Source organism: Homarus americanus, unplaced genomic scaffold (assembly GCF_018991925.1).
Source record: "Homarus americanus isolate GMGI-L3 unplaced genomic scaffold, GMGI_Hamer_2.0 scaffold14467, whole genome shotgun sequence".
Classification (NCBI taxonomy): Eukaryota; Metazoa; Arthropoda; class Malacostraca; order Decapoda; family Nephropidae; genus Homarus; species Homarus americanus.
Genome location: NW_024733734.1, coordinates 4,851,215 through 4,864,226, shown reverse-complemented (window position 1 = coordinate 4,864,226; position 13,012 = coordinate 4,851,215). Strand labels below are relative to the sequence as shown.

The 13,012-nt window shown below is 36.3% G+C and overlaps 1 protein-coding gene across 15 annotated transcripts in view; it reads left to right on the top strand.

The window, feature by feature from the left end:
• LOC121869944 (longitudinals lacking protein-like) overlaps window positions 1-13,012 on the top strand; it is a 121,931-nt gene that overhangs the window by 15,451 nt on the left and 93,468 nt on the right. For all 15 annotated transcript variants that reach the window (XM_042371517.1, XM_042371521.1, XM_042371529.1 and 12 more), the window contains exons 4-5: window positions 236-484; window positions 8,795-8,884. In XM_042371517.1, the coding sequence (XP_042227451.1) occupies window positions 236-484; window positions 8,795-8,884 (339 nt within the window). The remainder of the gene's footprint in view (window positions 1-235; window positions 485-8,794; window positions 8,885-13,012) is intronic.

Below are 13,012 nucleotides of genomic sequence, written 5' to 3'. Positions count from 1 at the left end.
ATGGCTCCCTGTTCCAGCTGCAAAAATGCTGGGAACTTAAAACTATGCACAGACATTCTTGGATACATCCAGAGTGTCATCCGAGAACCGCGGAGTAAAAATCTGCGAACTTGGGGGGCATACTGTATTATTATTTAATTGTGTTTAGTAAATGGGTAAAAGGTTTCCATATCATATTTTTAGTTAAATTTTCCTGCAGCCAATTGCACCTTTATAAGTTTCTGCCTTTTTTCAGGTTATTTTAGATGAGCCTGGTGTCAAAGAAGAGCCTCAAGATGTTGAAGAAGAAGAAGTAACGGAAACAAAGGAGATTTTAGAATCTCAATTTTCATTTGATCCTCTTAATGAAGGTGATTCTCGTACTGATCCAGGAGGAGGAAGTGGGGGGCCTCAGGGGTTTGATCCTCAGATGCTTGCCTCACAACCTCAGTCTATGGAAGATCTAGTTGCTCAAGCCATTCCAGGCTCCTCTGGTTTACAGGGGGTGAGTATTTAGATATATTCCAGTAGCTACAGTTAATGGTACTTTATATTGCAGGTGAAGTTTGAGCTTGTCAGGAAGGTAAATTCTCAACCTTTGTGCATTGGTGATGCCAATTGTGCCGTTGAGTTTTTTAAATTTTGCAACCCTCCCTCCCCTCCAAATCAAGATAATTGCATCAAATGTTTGCAAGAGACATGATCTTGTGAGGAAAGCTTGCAGAAAGTACAGTACCAAAGCAAGGGTGGAGTTCCGTTGTCCATGAATTTCCTCCCGTCAGCCGTGCTGGTGGGTCACGTTTGCCCCTTTATCTCCTCTCCCACCTTCCCCACTATTAGTAATATCAAAATTCCAAAGCCACAGATGGAAAGCTCATATAATTCTGCTTCTTTAACACTTAGTAGGTAGACTTGGTAGGTTTTGAGAAAATACAGTATCTGAGATATGATGCTGGCACCAAATAATTTTGTTTTTCTAAATTTGTAATGAAAATAATAGTCGTTTTCTCTTATTTTTCTTATTTTTCCTAATTATGTCAAATTCAAAACAATTACAAAGCCCAAGATGTATAAATCATCTCTCCGCCTTCCCCTCCCACCCACCACCATCACGACCAAATTCTTGTGGGATAAATTGGCTGCATAGTGAAGGTACCAGATGTCATGTAAGTGGTCCCATGTGACTTTGTCGTGGTCACGCAAACTTAATAACTTATTGCATGCACAAGAGGGTCAAGGTAAATTGGTTGTCATTTCTAAGAAACTTAATGAGTTGTTTCTGAAGCCAAAGTCCTCACCTAAATATACGAGTATTTACAGTACGCTGAGGTGGTGTGGATGGAAAATATAATAGTGTACTGTATAGAGGCAATGTAGCAGATACATCAGGTAGAGGTAAACAATCTACAGTACCCTGTACTTTGTGGGAGGGGAGGGGAGGGGAGTTTAGAACATTACACTAAGGAAAGAAAAGGGGAGTAGACAGCAAGAATAGATATAAAGGAGATGCCCAGTTCCCATTCTGTAAAAGTGGGTTGGTAAGAGGAAGGTCATCTAGTCCTAAAAGATTCCTAACATTTGTCTTCTGGCAACCTGGACACCATGGCATCAGGTAATTAATTGCATCAAATCAAATTTATTCAAGCTGCTTGGGAATTGGCCATAAACAGTGATGCTAATTGGTCTAGAAGTTGTTTAGGATATTTAGTACCTAAGTCCATGGATTTCACTGAATTTTATTTTAACTTGTACAGTACAGTAATGTAATATTTTGACCAGCTTATGTGTGTGATGAGGGTAAGAAAGTCTTAAGTATGTTGAGAAATGTGTTAAGGGAGAAGTTTCAGTTTGTTAAACGAGGCTAGATAGGGACATTTAAAGGAATTATTGTTACTACACAGGTGTGATGTGTGGTCCTCAGAAACAAGAGCAGGTGTATACAGTATTTAGAAAGCAACTGAAATCATGTGCAGAGAATAAGAAATAAATAAAAAAATCAAGAGAGAAACAATATACTGTTGTATTGTTAAAGTAAGAAAACTATTGAGACCCTGCAATTGGGTGTAATTGAGGTAGAAAGTCAGTCAGGTTCAGCAACCTGGGACTTGGTCACAATTTTTTTAATGCCATATGGCAGGAGGGTTTACCATTAGACAACACATTATGCTTCCAATATCTTTCCCTGTTTGATAGCTGCCTACTACGTATGAAGAGTATGATGATATGGTTTATAGTTAGATCTGCCACTGATGGGTGGTATTTGGTTGTGTGAACCACTTTTTGTTTCCGAAGATGAGGATGAATGAGTGACAATAAGTGGAAGGATACGAGAGTGTGTAGCTATGTGCTCTCGATTCACGCCACACTGTATCATAGCAAGGAAAGGCTTGAGAGAGTTGTGGAAAAAGGCTAAATCATTATTGATTTGTAGATGGAAGTACAGTACTGTACAGGCAACCCCTGCATTGTGGAAGGGATGCATTCTCGACAAATTTTCCGTATCGTGAAATTCCGCAATGCTAAACCAATTTTCTCATTGAAACCCAATATAGTATACAATAAAGACCCCAAGTACTGGACTAATTAAACCACTGAGATGGAATCCGTTATTCAGATCTGCTAACAGCAGGGAGGCACAACTGTTCAAAACAACAGCCAAAATATTACACCAATTGGCTTATTTAAGCTTATAATAAATTAATTCAATTATCATACTGTACTTATAATTTACTTTCAGTAAACTCGCTTGTTCTTCATTTAAAGTATTAATAGATGTGGTCATGTAGGTAAGGTTCTAGATTCTAGAAGCTTTCAGGGCAGGAAAAATATTCTTGAAGGTTTTCTATTCCCAATGGACATTTGTATGTGGCACAGATGGCCTTGTGTAGTGTTAGGTATTTAGATGTGTACAGTATACCTCTGACAATGAAGTGGATATGCTTACAAAATTCCTTTCATTCTCTGGAACTTTGTTGTCATAGGTAGATTTAACAATGAGTAAAAGGGTTTCATTTTCTCATTATGTTGTATTTTACATATACCAAAAATGAACAAGAACTGCTATAATAAGTAAGAAAAATGAGACATTGCACATCATAAAGTACAATGTCACATATTTTATGTAAAAAAAATAGCTCCTTCCGCCCTTGGCCCATCGTATGGGTGATGCCAGGAGTGGACATATTCAGCCCAGCAGTCACCCAGCTGACTTGAGAGATGTGTGGCTGGTATGCTGTGTATGCTGTGACTTGACATTGGGGAGACAGCATGACACATTCTTGCAAACGTTCACCTCCCACAGAATACTTTTTACACATCCTTTTTTTTTTCCTAAGTCATATTATACAAAGGAAGAAATTTTCATTATACAGTACATCATTTGTTTAATATGTACATCGTCTGCATCATTCACTGTTTTATACTGAGAGTGTATATCCTAATATGCTGCATAATAAGTTGAAAAACATGTAATGTAATATAAAAATGACCATAATAGGTAATAAAAGTACCCTAGAAGTGTTAAGCTTCTACCAAGCCAAAATACGTCAGTTACCTCTCACACGACTGAGCGTAAGTTCCATTGTTATATGTAAGTGTGCCTTATGAATAAAGAAAATACTATATACTGTAGATATAATAGAACAATTAAGAGAGTGGGAGCATATTCTCTGTAGGAGATGGAGTGTATCTGAGAGCAGCAGTCAGTTTGACCTCCCGTTCTATTGCGGACATTTAAATCACACAAGTGTTAGTAAACCAAAAAATGGAAGTTTAGACAACTTTATACAGCTGTTATATAGTGGAGGGTTTGCATGTAAAGAAATGGAGTGAAAAGAAAAATGTAAAACTATGTTTTGAGTGTGAATTAGCCGTAGAGAGGAGGGAAGGAGGGGATAACTCTTCCGCGCTTGTCAGCCATCTGTCCTTTTATAATGACAGTATGCAATTTCACAGTAATTCCCACATTATTTTGGTTCATTTGGTGCCGGGTTAATAAAAAAAAATTCTAAAAAACGAGACTCAATCCCAGATGGGCTATTGTGTCTTCAGCACGTGGTAAATAATGTTGTATCATATTTATCAGAGCTTATTAAATATTATCGTAGTGTATAATGAATATTGTGCGAGTTTTTACTCAGATGACGAAGTCATCAGGTTCAACTCTGGCTGAAGCTGTAGCTTTCCATAAAGCTGTTGTTGAAACTGTTACTGAACCTGCAGTTGTTATTAAAGCTGCTTATAATGCTGAATTTGATGGTGTAGCTGAAGTTGATGGTTTAGGCCTTTGAACAATAAAGCTGTCAAAAAAACCTTGCACAGCTGCTCTCTTTTCTCATTATACATCTTTATGTAGAGGTCATTTGCGTTTATTTATATTTTAATGCTTTGTTCTGTTAATGGAGCCACTTCAGAAAATGTGTTCATTGCTTACTCCATATAATATAGACCTCTCGCCTTTTTCAAATCGTTTTAACACATCTAGTTTCTCGGCTAAGCTTATACACTTTCTATTAACTTTTGAAACAACACTACCAACACTTGCTCTCTTGCTCAGATGCGTGAAAACAAGGGCCCGCCAGCTGCGATTGTTTATGCTCGTGATGCTGGCGTCACCACTAACAAGCCCGGTAGCCTCCGTGCGTAAGGAATTATTTTTTAATAACAGGATTTAGTTAGTATTTAAACGAAAATGTAATTTTTTTTTTCCTCGTCTTAAATGCGAAGAAAATAATGACAAATTGAATTGGGTCCTAAATTAACCAAGGTCTTAGATATGAATCTTTGTTAGTTGAACCGTTTTCGTTTTTATCGGAGGCTTTACTGTGTCAATATCAAGGAACACCAGATTCGGCAGCTGATGCACCATCCTGGGAACACCAGACTCTGCAGTAGACGCTACACTTGACAATCCCACACCTACATAAACGAACAAACCAAAAATATTATTATTTACAGTATTAAATCTTTTCCATTAAGCTTTGTATTTTCTTCACTTCACTTTTCACGTCACTAACAACTCATTTAAACTCACCGCAGAAGTCGTAATCTGCAACAGTCAGCTGCTTTCTCGTCACTCACTCAGAAAGACTGAGCAGGCGAGCGTGAGTGAGCAGCCACAGTGGCGCCTCTGGTGAGCAAATAATGCATTTGTTTGCCATGGCGGTACATTTGAAATATTTCCTGCCCGATTTCCCTTGCGAAATAAAAGAAATTATCACTATATATAGGAAAATTTCAATAATTTTGGTAGCTGTGATATAAAAAAAGATAAAGTCGTGTTCTATCCCGACCCTACTGTATAAAATGTTGGACTATAAGTGCCGTTTTTCTGAACATCCCCAACACACACACACACACACACTTCGGTCTTGATATGGTTATGTTGCCATTGTTTCTTGTAATGAAAACAGAAAATTGTGGGAAAATCATTAATTGCTCTAATATGGCTTAGAAATAAATACAGTAAATATAATACCTGTATACAATTGTGAAAAATGAAGAGAATGAGTGTAAACAGTATTCTATGGTGGTGAACGTATATATGGGCGCGTCACGCTGTTGCCCCATACACAACGTATCGGCAACGTGTTTCTCAAGTCAGCTGGCAGACTGAAGTTGTCCCAGAGAATTCTATCATTAATTTTTATTGTTGATGTAATAGTGTAATTACTAACCTTGTTATGTGCTTAATGACCATATTTGTTGAAACGCAGTACAATAGTAACATTAAAACAACTCGTCTACTCATGGCATCACCCATATGTTGTGATCCAAGTTTGCAGGACCATGTGGTCCTGCAAACTTGCTCCACAACAAAACCAAATGGCTTGCAAAGAAAATTTTTTCAAAAATTTTGAATAATTTTAATTTTTTCCAAGAATTGTGCCGTTGTTCAGACGTGTCATCACTCAGGAATCCGGCACTCTGGGTCTTTGCTGTACTGTACAGTATTATATAATTGGAGATGCGTTCCTATGGAAAAAATTTCTGCTAGAGGACAATAAAAACAGATTTTAGATGAAAGTAAAGCTTTTTAAACCGTTCATGCATATTATTATTATTATTATTTTTTTTTTTTTTACGGGTATTAGCCCACCCGGACACAGGTCACTGACCCACATCAGGGCCGGGATGTAATAATAATAATTCAGATAAGTAAAATTTATAATAAAAAATACAAAAATAAAAATAAAATAATAATGATAATAATACTGTAAACACTGCAGCAATAATACTAATAATAATATGGAACCATAAAGAAATTAAAAAAATGATCATTAGTGAGAAACGATATATGTATGTTGTGTTGTCAATAGCAAGAGAAACAATTGAGACCCTGCAATTGTGTGCAAATGAGGCAGAAAGTCAAATCAGCAACCTGGGACTTGGTCACAATTTTTGCGATGCCATATGGCAGCAGGGTCTACCATTAGATAACACATTATGCTTCCAATATCTTCCCAGGCGGTAGTACCTCCCTGTTTGGTAGCTGCCTACTACCTGACTACTGACTATTTTCTGTTTCTTGATTTATTCTAAGTATTCATCATCACCGGGAAAGCAAAGCAACCATAAAGTAACAAGACTGAATGCTGATAAAAAGAAACAGAGAAAATATTTTGTTAAATATGAAAATAAAGGCATTTGAATGTTGAGCAAAGTGTAACAACATTCTCTGGTAGGTTATTACTGTCCAGTAGTTCGCAACTCTTGCTGTCAAATCATTCTCTGGTGGGTTATTATTGTACAATAATTTAAATGTCATTGATTTAGTTAATTTAAAAAGCATTATAGAATTTTATTAAGTTTCATTATATACAGTGGTCCCTCGGTTAACGAACACAATTCGTTCCACAGTCGTTCGTTAACCGAATCCATTGTTTCAATGGGATATTGGGTAATTGGTTCCAGCTCACCAAAAGTACATTCAAAGTAAAAAAAAAATGCAGTAAAGTACACTTACTTTGAGGTGTGTATGTAGAAGGTTCCTGGTTGATGATGATGATGATGGGAATTAGAAGTGGGGGTGGAGGAGAAGGGAGAAGAGAAGGAAGTGGGGATGGAAGAGAATTCACCCCATGCTTGATGCCTCATTTCACCAATAAAATTTTAAGTTCACTTGGTGTAATTCAAGATTATTTTATTTAAATCAACTCTGCACTGTGCTATATATTATCAATATGTTAACTAAAGTTCAGAATGACCAATAATTTCAATGAAAAATGCAAAAATATTCAAGACACCAACAAAATGGCTGCTCTCTCGACAGTAAACAAAGCCAGACTGAACCTGTACAGGGAGTACTGCATATAATATCAATATGTTAAATAAATGTTAAAATGACTAATAATTTTAATATAAAACATTAAAAAATATTTAAGAGCTTAACTTTCTTGATATTTACTCCACTGGAACCGGATTTAAACAGAACAGATTACTGAATTGGCTGAGTACTGAACAGCTGATGCTCAAAACAACAACACGTGATTTCAGTACCCTGTACTGCATATATCAATATTTAATGTTAAAATGACTAATAATTTTAATATAAAACATTAAAAAATATTAAAAAGCCCAACTTTATTGATATTTACTGAATTGGAAGTGAATTTAAACAGAACAGATTACTGAATTGGCAGACTGGGCCATCAACTGATCAGCTGATGCTCACAACAAAACGTGATTTTCGAAAGGATTTCGTAAATCGAATTTTTGTTCGTTAACCGAATTGAAGATTCTTATGGAAGGTAATTCGTTAACCGAGGGACCGCTGTATATTTTTAAAGGTTTATTGAATAAACATCAAACAAATACAATCAATCGTCTGATGAAAACGTAAAGTAGCACAAGCGGGCGTGTCTTCTGTTGGAAGAGACCAGTAGCATCTACGCCCACGATTCATGGCACCTGTAAATTTTGTGGCACCCTAAGTCACCTTGAGTCTGAGCAACTACAATCTGGGAAGCAGTTGTTCAAGCTCAAGGCGAATTATGTATAGGTTTTTAATAGAGACTTGAACTTAACTCACCAGAAATGTATTGCAACAAATATTCAGAGTTAAAGGGTGGAGAGAAACTCTGTTAAACACATGATGCATTACATTTTTCAAACACAAGTGTTATCACATCAGTTTGAAACCCCATAAACTGGTACAAAATCTGAACCTAAAGATCATAAAAAAAAATGGATTTTTAGTAATTGAGAGAGAGTAAGGATTGCACTTTACACACACCTGTAAACAAAGACTGATATGCTTGCTGGTCAACAAAAGTGTTTTGAAATCCATACAATATTTATATTTAATTTTATAAGTAGATTTTAGTAAAAAAAATTGGAAAAATAACCATTTCCATGAGGGTGAATTTTCATTTTGTATCCTGAATTTGGTGGTCATAATTTGTGATTTGGGTAAGAACGTATTTCCATAACGTAAATGTTTGCAACGTGGAAATACCTGTACAGTATTGAGTCACTTTAGAAGCAATTAGTCATTGTTGAAGAAAAAAATTACCTTGTACTGAATGTAGACAGTCATCACTATCACCATTTATGGCCATTTTCCACACTTGCATGAGTTAGCTGTGATTACCTGATGGCGGCATGGTGTCCCAGTTGCCATCAGGCAAATTTGAAGCAAGTTTTACAGCAGTGACAAATAATTTTAATAGATTATAACAATAATATTTAGATTTAAGGATGTATTTATAATTGCAGTACAAGTTTTTTTTTTTTTTTTTAAATATACTGGAGTTTTGGAATATAGTGGTCTTATGATAAATATTTATAAATATATTTGTTTGTTTTTTATCTTCAGAACTCAGTTTCCCTTTGGGAGGGAGATGGAAGTCTCCAAAGCTTTCCTATGGAAGGCTTTACTGGAGATGCATCACGGCCACCCCAGATGGTGAGTGTTCCATCCATTGTGTATTTCTGAGACATTATGTGGCTTACTACTGTACAGTACTGTGTTATGATTTATGAAACATGAAAATGTTACCTATTTGATCTTTATATAAAATGTGAAGATGTAATCTAACAAAATGTGAATAGAGAAAATATGTAGCATGCAGCATTATTCCCGTTGAGTTGTCTTTTAAGTGGGTACGGTGTTTAAGAAGAAATGGAACGTGTTAACTTTTGAATCCTTAATGAGGAGAGACGACCATATTTCCTTTTTGTTGACATGGGAGCTTATTTGCATTTTTCAGTAGGATCAATTTAGAAAATTCTGTAAATTATGGTTGTTGAACAGTACAGTATAACTGAACTCCACACAGTTGAGGGTGATCTATGACACTGAAGTCTAAAATACAAATCAGAAGAAAATATTGAATCAAGTAAATAGTGTATTGTGATTGAAGTTTTGTACTGTACTGTGTGCAGGTGAAGCGTCAAGTTATGTGAAGTCCAATGATTCGTATTGTGATTCATTAATTCTATAATATATCACATTTAGTGCAGGCATTGACATTTTCATAGATTACTCAAATTCTATCATCTGGGCTGTTACGTACTTCATTTTCTATTTGGAGTATTTCAGTTAATTTGTTAAAGAATTTAATTTCTCAGGAATGTTTAGTTACCAAAGAATTGGACTTGATTTTGTTTATTTGCCATTGATATGGGTCCCCCAAGGCATCCTTCAAGGTCATCAACAAGAAAAGAACCCTTCATGAAGAAGTCAAAGATTAATGTTCATACTAACAGAAATTTAAAACATGTTGAGAAATCTTGAAAATGGTAAAACAACAACAATTTTTGACTGCACAACCAAGTGAACGAGTTGAGCATATAGTATAATTATACCCTTAAGATAGGTCGGATCACTAAACCTGGGAAGTGGACCACACTCACCATCAACCTTTTGCCATTACAGTACGGTATTGACAAATTATCATACTGTAAATATATTTGCTGCACACTGTACGGTGTTTTTCATTTCAGCTAGCGAGCATAGTTTAGACCAGATCTCCTTTGTCTGGCATTTCCACAATTATCAGTGTTGGCATTAGTAGATAAACCATTTTAATACTTGATGACAGTTCTTACATTACATCTTGGAACATAAATAAATTTATTTATATGAGAGTAAAGGGGACAACACTTTACCTGTATACCGTACAGGATGTTGTATTTCTTCTGTGGAAATTATATACAGTAATGTAAAATAATTTTTTTTTTTTTAAGATTAAATGATAGGGAATTGTCAAAAATAATGTATTTTGTCTTAGATATGACAAATACCTTGCCTAAGTTGTGTTGTTAAAATGTGTACTAAGGCATGAATTCATGTTGGGGACAATGTGGATAGAGCACACTGTTTGGTAAGCCTTCGGTACACAAGGAGACAGCATGGCCAGTGCTGCACTCAACTACATTCACTTCCTCAAGTTGTAAACTTAGGTACCCATTTATAGCTGGGTGACTGGGAGTGCCCTGGAATTAACCACTGACCCTTGGGAAAGGAAGCGAATGCTGCATCCACTCGATCATTGCGCTACTACTGCACACAAAAAACAGATGGCTAATTATTATAATGACAACCCTGTGATGATTTTTATACGAACTGGATAATTATCTTGCTGGAAATATATGTCAGGATTTTTGCACTCTATTTAATTATTTACTGAAAAGGGGTAGGGTATTAAAAGTATCCAGCTCTGTCTTTTTAGTCAAAACAGGATCAAGATAGGAAGTTTTTCTTGGTGGATGTATTGGAGAGTCATAGGGAATATGCTGCATGTTTGATATGATTAATACAATGTTACTTTTTTTGTGTTAAAAATATTAACCACATGATGTCTCATTATTAACTTGCTTCCACATGACATAATGTTAATGTACCTGCTAGGATGTCAGTACTTCAGGCCTTGAAAAAAAGTTGCTCTTGCTTTGGTCAACAGAAAAGTAGGTTTACTGTATGTTCGTGATGGAAAATTCAAGAATAACCATGATGTGTTGTGAAGCACGTGTAAATATAGGGCTTCTCTCATAATACACTCTATTTAGGGATTGACATGTTCATAGTGGCAGCCAGGATTAATTAGTGCACCCATATTGTGTACAGTACACTGTACCAATCACGCTTCCTTCTGGTCACACCCACCTCCCATAAATGGGGGAGATGAGGTATGTCAGTTGCCTTCATCAGGCTAGGGGTAGAGGCCATGTACAGCCATGTTTGTTCAATTCTCACACTTTATCACCAGACTCCTATCCACTGTTTTTGGTGCCAGGCTCAATCCACTATACAGGTACTGTATTGATACTGTATTTAGTTTCCAGCTGGCTGTCATCAAGACTGGCTGTATCAGATGGATTTTCCCCTAACTGCTTATTTATTACAATGGCTAAGTTACTAGCCTTTTTTGAAACCCCAAGGATAATTACTTGGTATTACCATAGTTGTAATCCAAGTAAGGTCAGAACTAGGTCTTTCATTGTTCCATAAGGCTTGTCTAAAAAAAATACTGACTTCCGAGTCCAGGTAATTACAGTAAATATGCACGAGTGGCAAACTTGCCCTGTAACACATACATCACTTGCATGTAGCTCTGACTGTCTGTGCTAATTGTGGCTTTTGCCATGTGAGGGCTGGGCCTTGTACCAGTATGAGTTAGTCCTGACTTGAGCTGGCTTGTGGGTGTAGTATAACCATGGGTTGGCTACTGGTCTGGGACTTGTGGACAACCCATTCTTCTTGGGATTCTGCATGATCACATTTTGGATTTTGATAGTCTAAATATTTGTGAACCTATGACTGGGGGTCTACATCGTGCTTAGATTGGTTGGGTTGGACACCAGTTTAATTATGGTCTGGGTGATACATGAATACCTCGTAGTCTAGCCAGTAATCTGAGGTACCTTTGTGAATTGTAGTGGACAGAGGCTTTGCTTATGCATTAGTCATTTAAGTTGGTGGATCAGGCAAGCATATCACACTCATTTAAGTCTCATGACTGAAGGAATGAATCAATGTCCTACAGCAATGGGGTTTGGGGGGGGGGGCTGAGTTTTAGTGACAGCAAAGTGTTAATAGTTCTCACAAGATGGTGAGCTCTTTTGTTAGGGTCTTTTTGATTAATACATTTGTTTAATGTTTGAAGCTGATAGGGACTAGGAATGAGAGGGTTCTTTGATGTGTAATACAGTACACTATAATATATTCTGACAGTTACAAAGTCAGATCTGTGTGTTTTGTTATTGTTTTACTGAATCCAGGCAGAAAAATATTATAATGACTTCAACTCCTAATAGGAGAGATCAGAATCTTGACTAGGATGGTTTAATGATTTATGGTGATGTCTGCTTCAAATGACTTACTGTACACCTTAAGTAAAGGAAGTGATTTATGTCCATTGATGTGTAAGATGCTTATTAGTATGTTCTTATTCTTAGAATTTTAGAAACAAATTAATCGTTGCTTAAAAAAGAGATACATGAAATTAAAAATTTTCATTTTGTCACAAAACTGTCTTGGGATTCCATGCATAAAGAGATCCTTTTATTGTCTTATGTTAATTATTGGCTGATAGAGAACTTCTTGGTATACTCATTTGCTGAAGGCTATTTTTTACCATGCATATTTCTGTATGAAATTGGGCTTTCACCTTATGTAGATGTTATAAGTGATCAAGGTTCACATTGAACTAAGATTATTTAGTTGGATTCCCAGAAAGGTTTAATCTTTGTGATGAGCCTTTGTCTCATCTATTAGAGAAGTTAGGTTCGGCTTCACCTGTCTCTTAAAGCTTGAAATTGGGATGAAGATATTCTTTTCCCACAGTGGCTTTTCTCTTCCTTGAAGTTGTGGAGATTGTTGAAGTGTTCTCTCGTAAAGTTACTTATATGGCTGCTTTGTGAAATATCAGTTTGAATGGATGCTTTTGGTCATGATCATTTCCTACCTCAGAGCATGCTTTATGCTATGACTGAGCTTTCACGCCATCACCAACAAGCAAAACTCTAGGGTTAAATTATTATATACTCTATTTAAAGAGGTTATATAATGATTCCTGTTACATTTGCTCTC